Source organism: Humulus lupulus, chromosome 2 (assembly GCF_963169125.1).
Source record: "Humulus lupulus chromosome 2, drHumLupu1.1, whole genome shotgun sequence".
Taxonomy (NCBI): domain Eukaryota; kingdom Viridiplantae; phylum Streptophyta; class Magnoliopsida; order Rosales; family Cannabaceae; genus Humulus; species Humulus lupulus.
Window position 1 is genome coordinate 165,514,032 of NC_084794.1, and position 16,377 is coordinate 165,530,408.

A 16,377-nucleotide genomic window follows, 5' to 3' on the forward strand; every position below is an offset into this window, starting at 1 on the left:
AAACTAGTTTCATCTGTGATGGTTGGTGGTGAATGGTATTGTTTGAAGGTTAAGTGTTTTAAACTTTTAGGGAAATTCAGCTTAAGTGTGACAAGCATCTTAAAATAACAAAGATGCTGAAAGAACTTCACCTATATGAATTTAGAGGTGGTGTCGACTATGATAATAGTAAAAAAGTTTCTCTCAGGATAATTTATGAATGGGATGAGCATAGCTATTATAGTTTTAAGCTAGATTTGCGTTGATATATCAGCATGTGTATGTGTTATGTTACTGATCTTGTTATATAGAATAACTAGTTCAAAGCTTCGTGGAATTTCAGTGAAATTTTGTAGTATTCACTAAGATAAAGTTCGGAATCAAAAGATAATTTACTATATGGATTTTACATTTTTTTTATTTGACTCATATTGAAATTATTCATTCTTAACCAAGTCAAGCATTGTTAGAAATACTGATTAAAAATCAATACGTATCAATATTTGGCATTGAGCATATTTTAGTTGTTGAAATTAAGGCACGATTTGCCTTATTTTGGTTTCGAAAATAGTGAATCAAACGACATGGAGCCTGGAAATATGGGACATGGCGACTGGAAATATACCTTTGAAATAAAGGTGCCAAATATGTTTTCAAGAGACTTCTGAGGCTAAAATACCTGAAATAAAGGTGTCAATTGTCTCTGATATAGTCTTATTTTTCAAGCAACGTCATTGATATTTGTTCTTCAACGCTTAGTAACTCTTCTAATACTCTCTTTTGGCATTTTCAACTAATAAAACATTAAATGGTAAGTAGAAATTGTAAATTTTAACATTTAATAAAAGGTTTATTTAGAAAAAAAAGTGGGAAGAAAAACATAGAAGCAACAATAGCTTATTTTAATCGAAATTAACAACAAATACTAATTAATGACACCACATTTTATAAGGTACTTATGTTGGGTTAGCACTAAGTTGAGTATAAGAGATATATTATCAATAACAGAATAAATTCATCTATTTTTTGTCGTTTCAACCAATTAATATATATGAGTGCCAAGAGGTATATAAATCTGAACCAAACATTCAAAATATAATATTTACCAAAACTGAGTAAAATTTCCTAAACAAAAATAAGAAACTTATTTCTGGAAAAGCATTTGGTTTGTTCAACTATACTGGGGCTAGAATTATTTTCAACAAAACTGAGTGAAATCTCTCAAGGTGCCTATTATCAACTATGAACCATAATGAATAAGAGAACATAAGAAACGAAAAAAAAAATCCCATTCTTTTTCTTCGAAGAACTTGTTTTCCATCCGAGAATGAAGTCTTAGCCAACTCTGATATACTTCTTTCTGCATAGTGTAATCCTTGAAGCCTCGATCGCCAAAATAGTTAGAATAACACTTGGAAATGGAAGAACAAATTAAGTTCTTAGCAAATCATCGGATATTTGAACAATGGTATCCAATTTTGTCTTATCCCATCCATAACTTCAGCATTCTATCCTTGCCACCAGAAGCTACTTTCTCACCATCCGGACTCCAATCAACAGCAAAAACCTTTTCAAAACCAAGTTGTATAATCAAAATCCACCTCCAGTAAGTACTTTGTGTAAAGAATCTCTTAACAAAATGGAGTGATTTACTTTGGCTACCTCTAATATGAAGAATAAACATACCTCATCTGCATGGCCTGGAAGGTCTTGTTTCAATTTCTTTGTCCTGATATCCCATATCTAAATAATCAGAAGCACAAGCTTCAGTCAGAATAATGAATAGGAACAAGAAAAAGCAACTCCAGCAATACAATGGGGTTAGGATTCTCAACACCCATGAACAAAGAACTTAAAGAATAATAATAAAAAAAATAAACAAATAAACAACAAAACTAACATTTAGGCTACTAACTAATTTCCTAGTCAAAATTAATGTAGGCGAAAAAAAACAGTTGATAATAATTAAAAACGAGGCTTGTTTTCATCATTGGTAATAGTATTGTTTGCATGATACAAAGGCTATACAATTTTAAACGTACAGCAGAATAAATTACAGGTTCAAATGCCTGTAAATAACTCCACATCTCCATTAAACATTGCGGGGGACATTTGGTTGATTTAATATTTTGTATTGAATTGTAAACTCTTTAGATCATATTTTGTTTTGAATTTCAAAATATGCTATAACAGCTACATGGATTATTTTACTTTTTTAACAGTTTTTCTTATTACAATGACACATTAATACAGAAGAAGGTAATCTACTGGAAAGAAATCTAATAATTTGTTCAAAGTTCACCTTAAGTGTAGAGTCTTTGCTGCCACTTAGAATAAGCCTACTATCAGCTGACCAGCTGTGAATCAACATAAGGTGTAAATATTAGCCATAGAAGACAAACAATTTGAAAAACAGAGATTAAACCGATACATACCTGATCTGGTAAACAGGGCCAACATGTCCCCTAAAAGCAGCCACAAATGTTCCAGTAATGCCATTCCATAATTTGACAGATTTATCAAATGATGCACTTGCCAGCCATTGCCCATCAGGGGAAAAACAAACGTGGTTTACAAGCTGTTGGCAAAAAAAAAAGTATAATGAACTCAAACCAAATCTATGCATGTTATTAAATTACAATTCAAAGATCATCTTGTCATCAAACACAAGGATCTTAAATTATCAGAAGAGGAACAGTTAGAGGATGCTGTGCACTGAGCTGGCCTAGCAAATGAAAATGACTACAAAAAGAAAATTCGAAGCATAAAGACATGTATAAATGTACATGCATATGCATATATATGAACACAACACTGACATATACACATATATAAAACGAAAAGGGCAATAACAGGACCACCTTAAATGTCAGATGACTTGGTCTTCAACATATTTCAGGAGATGAAGATGAGGGAGGCAAAAACAGATAAAGACGAAACAGAGAGAGAACAATATATAGTAGAAGAAAGCTTCATGTTGTATCAAATGCCAATAAAGTTTTTCCATACGCCTTGCAAGTACTCCAACATAATTGATTCTATAGTAAACTGCGTTATTACTGACCAGTTTTTTCCAGGATTTTATGCTCGGAGCAAAAAACCAACATAATCAAACAAACATTGTTTTCAACAGCCTTATGTTAAAGCCACACCAAAGTAGAGTGTTTGCTTACAACATTTTTAAATAAAATAACACTAACAAAAATAATAAAAAGAAAATACGTTGTACCTGTTGATGGCCTGTCATGCGAGTTTTTGGGTGCTTGCTGACAAAAGGTTCCCATAAAAACATAGTAAAATCATCAGAACCAGAAACCAACCTTTCAGGAGCATTGCCTTTCATTTTGTTGTACCTTTCCAAAGCAACCTACACATAATACAATTAATAAATTCAACATAAAATAGGGAAACAACCAAATATTTATTTTTATTTTTAAAACAAAGAAAATAAAAATAGGGAGGTGGTAAAAGCCACCGTATCACAAAGAAAACCCTGATACAACCAAAAAAAAATAGGGTTACACAAAAAAGGTCCATTATGTTTGGTGAGAAAGAAAATGTGGGAGAGATAGAAAAAAGGAAAGCATATTTCTTTCTTAGAGGTTTGGCGTGTAAGAAAGAAAGAAAATTGATTTATTGGAGCATTACTATATTATCATTAAATTATTAATATAATTTTTTTGTGTAAAAGTAATTTAGTAACTTCAATATTACTTGTTTTTGTAGAACTTTTCCCTCCATTTTTTTCCAATTTGGAGGGAAAAAATTTAAGTGGCCCCACATAATATTATTCATTTCACTTTTCTCTTCTCTTACTTTTCTTTCCTACCAAATAACCAATTTTTCTCTGTTCTTTGTACTTTAATCTCTTATACTTTCTTTCCCCTCCCTTTTCTTCTTTACCAAGCATAGGGATAAACTAGAGTGAAAAATCTTTACACTCCTTTACATCATGTAACAAAATAGCTACCCATAACCTGATCTTATCTCAAAAATTATGTACATCGCTGGATAGTCCTTCAAAAGACCTTCTATTTCTTTTTGATAGGGAATTTCTTCTCTATCAAAGACAATTTCTGAAATAAATCAGATAAATTCTCTTATTTCATACAACACACAAAGTACATATAGGTTTCAAGCTTTCGAGAGGCTTGGTCTCTCCCAGTAGAGCTAGGGTCTCCCAATATAGAAATCAATCCAATAACTTCTATTGGTTAGAATATCCTATTTGTACTTAAGTAGTTAGTTATATAGTTGACTAATATTAAAATAGTCCCCTTCTAACTACAGTCCTAGTCATTCTTCTCTTTCTAGGTTAAGTATATCTAACAGTTGGCACTGTCAAACTTTCACCTTGTCCTCAAGGTATGGAGAACAAAGGAAGCCACTTTATAGCATGGCAAGTACAAGCATCAACCACTATATGTGCTCTGCCTTCAGCAAAATTCTTGATAAAAATTATTTTCAACTGAGCTGGCATTCCCTAGGGCAAAAATATTTATAACAGTGACACAGCTAGGACTTGTTGCAAAACGAACCAACATCATTCCCTCCATGTTTGCTTCAAAGACATGGTAACTTCCACTTTTCTACCGTCCTCAGTCAGAAAACAAAATTCAACATTGTTGTGTTGTTGAACACCTCAGTTACCCAGAACTTCAAGTTAGGTATTTGAATTGGGAAGGCAACAGCCGCCGTCACCTTAAACCTTAAACATATTGTTAGGCCTCAAATTAGCCTAAACATATTATTGCACAGGAAGAGTTAATTAGGATTATGGTTGCTCAGTTGCTAAGTCTTTAGTGGCTGAGAGGTATTGTTGGTAGGGTGTTTTAGTTCTGAAATGTAATGTTTTTAAGTGAGCTAGCTGTCAAATACTTAGATTTCCATTGGTTGGATGTTTAGGAGTTTGTTAGTCTAGCCTATAAATACTCAGATTAAGTCTATGAAAGGTATTGATTATTGTTTTGTGATTGTTTGATTAAAAGATTCCTCTGGGAGTTTCTCCAAGTTATCACCTGCTATTTAACACGAGAATCTGGTGTAGAATGACCATTGCATTGGTCACCCCAACTATTTAACCTGTTTGATACAACAGCTTTATAAAAATATCGGTATCGATGGAAATATCAGTACTTTAATTTTATGGAAATATTATAAGTTTTCAATATCAATAGAATATTTCAAAAAAAATCACAGATATACATATATGTCTAAAGATATCAAAACTTTAAATAAATAAATGAAAGATTGGCCATATTTTAAGTTTATAACAGTAATATATTTTTTCAATTTGTAAGATTCTTGTCTTTTATAGTAGACATTAAATTTTGTAAGATTTTATTTAATTATTTATTTATAACTGAACATGGTAATACAAGTATTCTTTTCAGATATTTACTATTCGAGTTTCTTCTATTTCAAACATTTTAACATATGATTTTTTTTTTATATATAAAACAATTAGACTTTTATCTTTTATTTTTTAATAAAAACGACTTTAGAAATATCTATCAAATATAGGTGAAATACCAGATTTTCATTGATAATGGGATGTTTAATCTATTTATTTGGAAATTTTATGAAATATCGGTTTTCTACCGTATCTCATGATATTTCTCCGACATTTGGGAGATTTTTTACAGAAAAGATTCTCCACCTGAAATATATCGGTCAGTCCACATATAATCGATTTTTTTAAACCTTGACCCCATGTATAAGCTGGGTATTTTTGACTTGAGATGGTGGAAATACACAACAGAGAGGTTCTCGTATTGGACCTTGGGCTCTTGCATCAAAGAGAAGCTGATAGACATAGCAAACCCCAATTGATGCAACATACTCCAATCTCTTATCCTGAAATATAAAGTTTCTTACAGCATGTTGACAAACCACCAGAAGAAATATGTCATCTTGTTCATCCATCTCATCATCACTTATCGACCAATATTGATAAACGTTTTCTTTGCACTACCTGCACCCCAATCTACAAATTTGACGACCTTTCCAGTAACAACCAGCTGCAATGGCATGCCCACAATTGCACCTTCCCCCAAATATCCTTGGACACAAACCTTATCCCATTTTCCTTCTCATGCAAATGAAACAATAAAAACCTAAATAAGTTCCATGTAGAGGCTCATAAAAAGAGTTAGAGGAACAATTGGTGATCTACTCTCCTTGAATTTGGCCCCACTTCCATAAGACACTTAAATTCTATCATCGAGATGTCTGCCCATGAAAAATCACCACCATATCTCCTGACTCTGGGCAAATGGGGCGAATTGTTCTAGGTTGTGAAAAAAAGATAGTTTTTGATATGAATCAAGGATGAGGATCTGGATCCCACTTGGAATGGAAAGGTTCAAACCTGATTTCAATAACGAATCCTTCTACGAATTGCAAATGGTCGTGTTGAGATCTTTGTGCAAACTTCAACAAATCTTCTTGTTGAGATCTATTAACAACCCTAGAGATTCCTTTTGACAGCTTCCTCTCTCTTTCATAGTATCGACCTCGATCAAAATGTTGAATGCGCCATTTCCAACTTAACCCATCATTGTTGTCAATACCACCATATCCGCAGTGAACAACTCGATGACCATGACCATTGCCCCCACCATTTTGATCTACACAAAATACAAAGGCAACTGCATGTTGTCAAGTAGTAAATATTTTATGCTTAACATAACCACTTGAGGGTGAATGGCATTTGGGCTTTTGACTAGGCTAGGCCCAACACTTGTTGGACTATGGAGAGGTTGTGGGCTGACACTCACCATCGTTTAAGTGAATCCAAGAAAAATTCATCCAAGTTACAATCAATGGACAAAGTTCACTCCCATTACGATGCTTCTCAAGAACAGTCATCGGATTAACCACGGCTGTGAGTAGGGTACCCATGCCAAATCAACAAATACCTTGCCAAAATTTGTTGCAGAATTTCTAGTACAATCTCACCCCTCTTCAATGTGAGCTCCTTTGATTGTAAGCAAGAAAAATTGTGATTAAGCCTCCATGACCCTTCTTGCTGAAGTGCAAGGAACTATTATTCAAGAGAGCCTTCATGAATTGACATTTTGTGATTAAGCCTCCATGACCCTTCTATATTTTGTGCATTTTGTGCTGAGATCAAAAATCAATTTAATGTTTCCATTCGTACTTTGTGAAGTGATAATGTCAAAGAATATACATCTGTTTTATTTCACTCATATATGGTTCAGAATGGTATGCTTCATGAAACTTCTTGTGTTGATACTACACCTCAAAATGGTGTAGCAGAACGTAAAAACAACATCTCCTTGAAACTGCACGAGCCCTCTTATTTCAAATGAATGCTCCTAAACCCTTTTGGGTCGATGTCGATTCTACAACATGTTTTCTTATTAATCGCATGCTAACCTCTGTTCTTAATGGTGAGATTCCTTATAAAGCCATTTTTCCCAATAAGTCATTGTTTCTAGTTAATCCTAGGATATTTGGTAGTATTTGTTTCGTTCGAGATGTTCGTCCGCAAGTCACTAAATTAGATTCAAAGTCATTGAAGTGTGTATTCCTTGGTTATTCTCGTCTTCAAAAAGGGTACAGGTGTTACTGTCCCAGTCTTAACAGATATCTCGTCTCAATTGATGTTACCTTCATGGAAGACACACCTTACTTTCCATCATCACCTATTTCTACTCGTCAGGGGGGAGGATGATGATTTGTTAGACTACTCTATCACATCTTCTGATCTTGTCTCAACCACAAACACAGCTCCAAACAGGCTTCCTATTACACAAGTCTACTCCAGGCGTCCACCTCCTGATTCATGTCCTACACCTGCTCCTTCGTCATCAGATCCCATCCCAAATGATGATCTTCCTATTGCCTTACGCAAAGGTAAAACATCAATGCACTTACCTTATTTCTTCTTTTGTTTCTTATAATCACTTGTCGTCTTTATCTTTATCTTTTATTGCTTCCCTTGATTCTATCTTTATTCCTAAAACGGTTCGTGAAGTCATATCTCATTCTGGTTGACATTATGCAATGATAGAGTAGATAAATGCTTTAGATGACAATAGTACTTGGGAATTGTTTGATTTACCTTAAGGGAAACGAGCTATTGGATGCAAATGGGTATTTGCCGTTAAGGTTAATCCAGATGGGTCAGTTGCTCGATTGAAAGTCCCTCTTGCCGCTAAGGGCTATGCTCAAACCTATGGAGTGGATTATTCTAACACTTTTTCCCCGGTTGCAAAATTGACATTTGTTCAATTGTTTATTTCAATGGCAGCAACTCATAACTGGCATTTGCATCAACTTAATATAAAGAATGCATTTCTTCATGGTGATCTTCAGGAGGTGTATATGGAGCAACCTCCTGGTTCTGTTGCTCAGGGGGAGTATGGCTGAGTTTGTCGTCTTTGAAAAGTCTTTGTATGGTTTGAAACAGAGTCCCCGTGCTTGGTTTGGTAAATTTAGTCATGCTTTTGAAAATTTTGGCACGATAAAAAGTAAGTTAGATCATTCTGTGTTCTACCAACAATCTGAAGCTGGTGTCATTCTGTTAGTTGTGTATGTGGATGCTATTGTGATTACTAGAAGTGATACTATGGGAATCTTATCTCTCAAGTTTTTCCTTCATACGAAGAACTTGGGGATGCTAAAGTATTTCTTGGGTGTTGAACACAAGGAGTAAGAAAGGTATATTTCTATCTCAGAGAAAATATGTTCTTGACTTGTAAACTGAGACCGGAAAATTGGGAGCAAAGCCTTGTAGTGCTCCAATGACACCAGACATGCACCTTACAAAAGATGGAGAACTATTTGAGGATCTTGAGAGATATCGAAGGTTGGTTGGAAAGTTGAATTACCTTACTATAACTCGTCCACCAGATATTGCATATTCAGTTAGTGTTGTCAGTCAGTTTATGACATCCCCAACAACTCATCATTGGGCAGCGTTTCAAATTTTGTGTTATTTGAAGGGAGCACCAGGACAAGGTATCTTATATGCACATCATGGTCACTCTCAAATTGAATGTTTTTCAGATGCAGATTGGGCATGTTCCAAAGTGGATAGAAGATCCACTTCAGGTTATTGTGTTTTTGTTGACAAAATTTTGGTTTCTTGGAAGAGTAAGAAGCAGAATGTTGTGTCAAGATCCAGTGCATAATCGGAATATAGGGCTATGGCACAATCTGTGTGCGAGATAATATGGATTTATCAACTCTTGACTGAAGTAGGTTTTAAAACTTCAGTCCCCGCAAAATTATGGTGTGATAACCAAGTTGCTCTTCATATTGCATCCAATCCTGTATTCCACGAGCGAACTAAGCATATTGAAATTGATTGTCATTTTGTCAGTGAGAAAAATTCAGCAAGGTTTGATTTCTACTGGGTATGTGAAGATAGGAGAAGGATCTCTTCACAAATGCGTTGAATAGGGTTCGGGTTGATTATCTTTGTAACAAGCTGGACATGATTAATATTTATGCTCCAACTTGAGGGGGAGTGTTACAGCATGTATATAGCTGTCAATTAGTTATCAATTAGATTAATTGTAGAGATCCTAATTGACATAGTTTCCTAAGTTAGCTACACTAGTTTGTATATAAATATGTATCATTTTTCTTATAAAAAGCAAGAGAATATAATTCTTCTCACCTCATATAACAACCCCCAATAACTTGGAACATCAAAACCTCCTCATTCTTAACATGAATACCCTAGTTTAAGTTAAGTTCATTTGAAAATTTGTACCACAACTACAATAAAAAATCAATGTAAGAATAAACGGTTGATGTCTCATTCCTCTTGCACAATACATACCAACCAAAAGGGACAAACAGAAAAACGACTTTCTCTTCCAAAGAACATTGTAAACATTCAACTTACAACAGAAACCACAAAATAATTCTAACCTTGGGTGGGACAGGCAACCCAATACACATCTTGAATGGACTTCTTTGTTCGCAAAACATCAAAGGTTTTTCCCTACCTGATTCCCCTTCCAAATTATGCAACCTTCAATCATTTCACAGGTCCTACTAACCCCAATCTATCCAATTGAATTAAATTTGGTAGCTACCTGTTATTAATAGCCCTAAAGAAATTCAAATTACATGTCACTGGAGACCCAATATCATTATGAGCTACAAACTCTTAAATACTTTTATTTCTTTCTAGACTTAATATGGCTAAAATGGGAAAGGAGTTCGTCAAAGCCTCCAAGCCAATCCAACCATCTTTGTAAAACAGAATCTAATTCCCATTCACAACCTTGAATCAACTCATTTGCACAAATTAATCATATCAAGCAAGTATACCTTTCCAAGGCACCTATGAGTCCACATAGAGCTCATTTTTGTATCCCATCCATTCTCATGTAATCCATGCTTGCTTTTAATAAATACATACCACAAAGAGTTCTATAGAAATCTACGCAACCATTTCATTAGTAATGAATTATTTCTTATTTCTTAGTCCCAATCCCTCAACCAGTTTTACATTTTTTTTGTGCGAACCACTTCCCAAGAGACTAAATAGTCCCCTTACTAAATCCCCACCCTCCCAACCTACCTCCACTAAACAAATAGGCATTCTTCCATCCTTCTAGTCTCTTTGAAACCTTTCTGAAACCTAATTCCCAAAACAATAGCTGTCTAGGATAATCTCCCAAAAGCAATTCTAAATATTTCAGTGGCCACTTTCCTACAAAACAATCAATCTTCTTTGCTTCATAGTGAAGCCAAAATGAATCCACATTCAGTCCTAACAAACTACTTTTGTTCATATTAATCTTTATGCCCTAAAATGCACAAAAAGCCTTCAAAATTTTAACCAACCTCTCCAAGAAACAAGTGTTAGCTTGTACAAAGAACAAAATGTCATCGACAAATTGTTAGTGCGTCACCTCCACTTTATTCCATCCTTTTAGTCTCTTTTAAACCTTTCTGAAACCCAGTTACCAAAAACAATAGCTCTCTAGGATAATCTCCCAAAAGCAATCCTAAATATTTCAGTGGCCACTTTCCTACAAAACAACCAATCTTCTTTGCCTCATAGTCACGTCCACTTTATTCCATCCTTCTAGTCTCTTTGAAGCCTTTCTGAAACCCAGTTACCAAAAACAATAGCTCTCTAGGATAATCTCCCAAAAGCAATCCTAAATATTTCAGTGGCCACTTTCCTACAAAACAACCAATCTTCTTTGCCTCATAGTGAAGCCAAGATGAATCCACATTCAGTCCTAGCAAACTACTAATGTTAATATTAATCTTAATGCCCTTAAAAGCACAAAAAGCCTTCAAAATTTTAACCAGCCTCTCCAAGAAACAAGTGTTAGCTTGTACAAAGAACAAAATGTCATCGACAAATTGTTAGTGCGTCACCTCCACTTTTTCTCTTCCCGCTGGAAAACCATGTAAGAAATCAACTTTTCTTGCCTTTTCTACCAAACTCCCTAAAATGTCAACAACTAAGGTAAAAATGAAAAGGAACACAGGGTCCTCTTACCTCAAACCCCTTGACCCATCTCTCATTATTGAAAAATGAATAAGATACAGATTTCAAACAGCCCATAATCTATTTCCTCCATCTCATCCTAAATTTTTTCTTGTCTACCACAAAATCAAGAAGCTTCACTTCTACGAAATGATTTTAAGTGGGAAACCAAAAGAAAGCATCTTGCATGTAATAGAAGTGCAGATAACAAACCCCCTATTTTCCATTGATCCATATAAATAAGTGTAGAAAAGGTAGAAATACAAGGCTTCGACTAGTAGTATAGTTACAGGAAATAATAGTATCAAGATATTCGTGTACAAAAAAAAAAGATATTCGTGTATGCAAGAGCTCAATAAAAGAAAAATTCCTGAAGATAATAACATTGGCTTTAGATGTTGTACCATTGTACTGCATTTATTGTGTTCAAAACTGTTTTGTACCCAGATTATATTCAAAAAATGGTGTAGCAAATTGAACAATAAAATACAAAAAAAAAAAAAAAATGTTGAGAGACTCCTAAATCCAAACAAACAAATGAATTTCAAGAAAATCCAATCAACTAGGTAGAAAAATTAAATGAGGGTTACATAAACATTTAATGGACAATATAAGTCAAATATCTATACAATAAATGCAACGAAGGATCTCAGAAATGATATAGCATCAATACTCCCACCTACAGAGTGAGAACTGAGGAGAACCACAATCAGAAATTTACCTTCTTCATTTCTTCTGGAGATGAATATCTTTTACTAGTGTGATCAAAAGCTCCAGTTCGTAGAACATATTCAGTACTTAAGGCAAGAGAGTTAACCCAGTGTCCATGGCCCTTGAACAATATCACAAAACCAAAGTAAACATTAATTGAGGGGGAAATAGATATATACATATAGAGAGAGAGAGAGAGAGAGAGAGGGGAGGGAGGGAAGGGGGGGATAAAAAAGCATAAGCATTGAAAGTTTAAATGATGAACAAGAAACTTTAATAATAATTATTTATAAAATAAAAAAAAACATTTTTTTGTGTTCGCCAAGAGAATATGAATATCTAGTTACTATCAATATCGAAAGTGAAATAATGAAAACCACAAATTATTGTGCAAGTACCTTCAATTCACGTATTAGCTTTCCTTGTGATGTTTCCCAGACCTTGATAGTGCAATCTTGCGAGCTATAGCAGTTGAGGTGAAAATATGAGTTATAAATATGAGCAAATTGAAGGTAATTAATATGATGAAGCTTTGAAGTATTAATGCTTGTGAGGACATGACATTTAGAAGGGGTTTGCATAAAGGAAGGAAATACGTTAGCATTGGCCACTACGGCATAAAGAGGAATTTAATGTTCACCCATCATATGATGGAATTTATTCCAGCTTCATCTCTTCCCTACCTCAGTTGGAGCCCTTTGGGCTTTTACATGAGGTTATGATTATTTGAAATTTTCATTCGTTAAATATCAAGGGCGGTAAAATGTTAAGAAACAACAAGCATTAATGTGATCAACCAAATCTAAGGTTGAATAATCCAACAATATAGACCAAAACAACTACAATTTTCATCATATTCTAAGAACTAGAAAAAAACTTACCCTGTATAAATCATCCCATCTCCACCCCATTTGACACAAGTCACTGCTAGAGTGTGACCACTTAGACACATGACACATTTCTTTAAAGCAACGTCCCATATACGTGCATCACCATCTTTGCTAGCACTTACAAATCGCCGACATGGAGCACTCAGGTGAACTGGTTCCCAAGAGATACCAGTAATCCATTTTTTGTGTCCCTAAAATATAAGAGTACCATACCATCAATAGCCATTAGAATAAATTACATAAGATTTGTAACTAAAAGATAAAGTAAACACTCAGAACCACAAGCAATACATATGAATACCACTATGTTCATGAAGACTACAAGGATGGGAAGTGGTAGCACATCTACCCAATTCATTTAATAAGTTAAGTAAACAATAGAGTAAAAAGACAGAGCAATTCTAAAAATAAAAGAAAACTATATCAGTCCAAACCAAAAATATGAGACTTTACATTTAACGGGTAGCCATTTGGCTTTCCTGTTTGTGGATCCCAACATTGAAGTTCTCCAGCCTTGCTCCCACTAACTAGATACTTACCATCAGGTGACCAGGCAATGCAGAGAACCCAGTTCCGATGTCCTGAAAAATCAGAGATATAATGATATAAATGATAGACTCAAGGATGAATATAATGGTCATCCATAACAGAAATAACTTGATGAAAAATTCAAAAAAACAATATAATAAAATTATTTTTTAAAATGAATAATAATAAAAATATTAATCTTCTCACCATATATGCAACAGGAAATTATAGGATATTAATACAAAGGCGAGCATTTTCACAAACCGTGATAACTGGGCTGTGCTACAAAAAATTGCTATATACAAACCCTTGATACTGCACAAAGAGTGCTTTTCCAAAATCAATTCTTTATAATTTGAGAAAAAAGAAGTAAGGATCAAACATATATAAAAGGTAATTAGATTAAAACTGAAATAAGTTCCCTATCCCATACCTGTACATGTATGCAATGGAGTCTGGGTATTCAAATCCCACAAGCGAACAGTAGTATCACCTGAACCGCTTGCCAAGTGTAGACCATCAGGACTAAATGCGACTGAAAGTACAGGTTCTGTATGACCTGCAGTATTAAAGTGATAAGAAGAAAACAACACAATAAACTAAATTATCAATGTTGAACATTAAAAAGGAAAAAAAAAAACATTTGCTATGTAGGAAGGCAAGAGGAAAGGATTACATATATGTATAAGATATTTTTCAAAGAATAGTGGAACGATATAACAACTAAAGAGGAAGTTTGAAAGAAAGTAAAAGAAAGGAACAAGTAGGTTTCAGTTCTGTAATTAATTTTATTTAGCATTATTTTCACTCTCAAATTTCAATTACAATGATACAAATTTGATGTAATTTAAATAGGACAAAAAATCAAAGAGAAAATTAAGAAACTTAGGAAGAATAACGCAACTCAACTTGGCTTCTGTCTCATAGAGAAAAGGAAGAATAGAATATAAAAATATGCACATATACATATAATATATTTATAAACACATACACATACATGTATACATAAATTCAAAACCAACCACCAATGAAAAATATAATTAAAAATCCAAAGAAAGACTTCAGAAGTATCAGTCAAGCTTTTCTACGCATTTGTGTGTAAAAGAAAAAAGTTCGTAGATCCATGGAAAAGGAGAATGCAGTAAAGTACGAGGCATCTGTCAATTAATTATTGATACATCCATGCATTGTCGATGCTCTAGACAACTTCTACTGTGACCAAAAACACTACTTAGGTTTGATTATTGCTTGTATTTCTAATCAAGGCATGAGAATGGTAAAAAAATATTCAAGTAGTAATATCAAAAGTGCGCACCTTATGAAACAGCTATACATATTTAAGTAGACAATAAGACTTTATCCAAATCCCATCAATGAACAAGAAACAAAGAAATTCAAGTACACGCAAAGCTTTTACAAAATTGAGAGAAAAAATGGAGGAAACTAGACTCTTTGGAAGAAAAAAATTAAGCGAAAGGCTTACCTTTTAAAACTCCCTTACAACAGCCCAGATGGAAAATATATATACATATATATATATATATTATTGTCTTTGTGATATTACATAGTTTTGTAATAACTATAAACACTTAAGCTATAATAATAATAAACATATAGTGAAGACAAGGCAAAAATTTTATACCAGCAATTGTTGCTGAGCAACGATTAACTGGGCGGATCCGAAAAATAGCTTGAGGTTGATAGACTATTGAGAGTACCTTCTCCACGGAAACTGCAAAATTCAATATCAAATAAAATACAAAACAAAATGTTAGAGCTTGCATGCACACTATTAATAACTAAATAAGAGTCATAGTGATTTGAGTGACCTTTGTGCTTCTCCAAATACGTTCCAAGCGGCACAAGAAGCTCTTGATCAGATATATAAAATGCATATGGTAACTTCTCCTCCTGGAAAAAACACAACTGGGCATTCATTTTTCTTAAACTTCGCAATATTACTACCATACTGATACATCAGTGGCATGAAGTATCACACAAAATTATCCTTAAAATTGCTTATAAAACTTGACTGCGCATAGTATAGAAAATTGAAAAATGAGGGGAATAAGAAAATTCTACAAACAGAAAATCCATTGTACACACTGTTAACCAAAACCTTTCAAGAAACAAAAATCAAAAGCACGGTTTACCCTGCTCTGAGCACTTATTTTCTAATTCACTCTGACAACTTAGTCCAATTCGACTATGGTTAAAAAATGAGTTTTCAAAGTCAATAAATAGAGAAATGAAGTAAGAAAATTGTGAACAGAGAAGTGAAGTTTACATTATTAAGAAGCTGATTCACGATCTGTTGAAGCTGCTGAGGACCAGAGTTTTGAGGAAGGTACATGGCTGGTCCCAAGGGAATCCCCTCTGGGTCAGTCAGTAGGCACATCACGTTGTTCACAATCTCCATCTCTCCCTGTCCTGGCGCTTCCACCTCCATTTTCGTGTCAATTAGGGTTTAAGACTCCGAAGGTTTTGACTTGAGAACAAGGTTTATGCTTTATGTTGGTTTTAAGGATTTGTTTTTATTACTTACATATATACGATTAACTAATATGCACACAAAGGATGCAGCAAAATATTAATATGATTAATTAGAAAAAATTATCACATCATTGTGTAATACTTTTGTGTACATAATATTATTATTCAAAATGAATAGGGTTGAAGCAAAAACTAGAGAATTTTACACGAATCACCCTTTTTAGCTCCATATTTTCAATTTTACAAGAGAAATTTCATATTATATACATCATAATTCACTGAAAT

General features: G+C 33.9%; 1 protein-coding gene across 2 annotated transcripts; it reads right to left on the reverse strand.

Moving 5' to 3' along the window:
• Positions 1-981: 981 nt before the first annotated feature.
• LOC133818679 (notchless protein homolog) lies at positions 982-16,164 on the reverse strand. 2 transcript variants are annotated; one of them, XM_062251701.1, is made up of 13 exons: positions 15,887-16,164; positions 15,429-15,525; positions 15,242-15,331; positions 14,033-14,158; positions 13,525-13,652; positions 13,063-13,262; positions 12,580-12,643; positions 12,192-12,302; positions 3,209-3,346; positions 2,415-2,557; positions 2,282-2,336; positions 1,666-1,722; positions 982-1,546 (listed from the first exon to the last, which is right to left on the reverse strand). In XM_062251701.1, exons 1-13 carry the CDS (start codon positions 16,046-16,048, stop codon positions 1,463-1,465), a joined length of 1,455 nt encoding a protein of 484 aa, XP_062107685.1. In that variant the 5' UTR covers positions 16,049-16,164; the 3' UTR covers positions 982-1,462. The 2 variants fall into 2 exon arrangements, with proteins under 2 accessions (XP_062107685.1, XP_062107686.1); XM_062251702.1 differs by having other exon boundaries at positions 15,429-15,510; positions 15,887-16,160.
• Positions 16,165-16,377: the final 213 nt, after the last annotated feature.

Coding starts and splice junctions, on each gene's coding strand:
- LOC133818679 (XM_062251701.1), bottom strand. CDS start 16,048: ATGGAGGTGGAAGCGCCAGGACAGGGAGAGATGGAGATTGTGAACAAC. Junction 2,337..2,414: donor GGCCCTGTTTACCAGATCAG/GTATGTATCGGT, acceptor GTTGATTCACAG/CTGGTCAGCTGATAGTAGGC. Junction 1,723..2,281: donor GCAAAGACTCTACACTTAAG/GTGAACTTTGAA, acceptor CTGATTATTTAG/ATATGGGATATCAGGACAAA.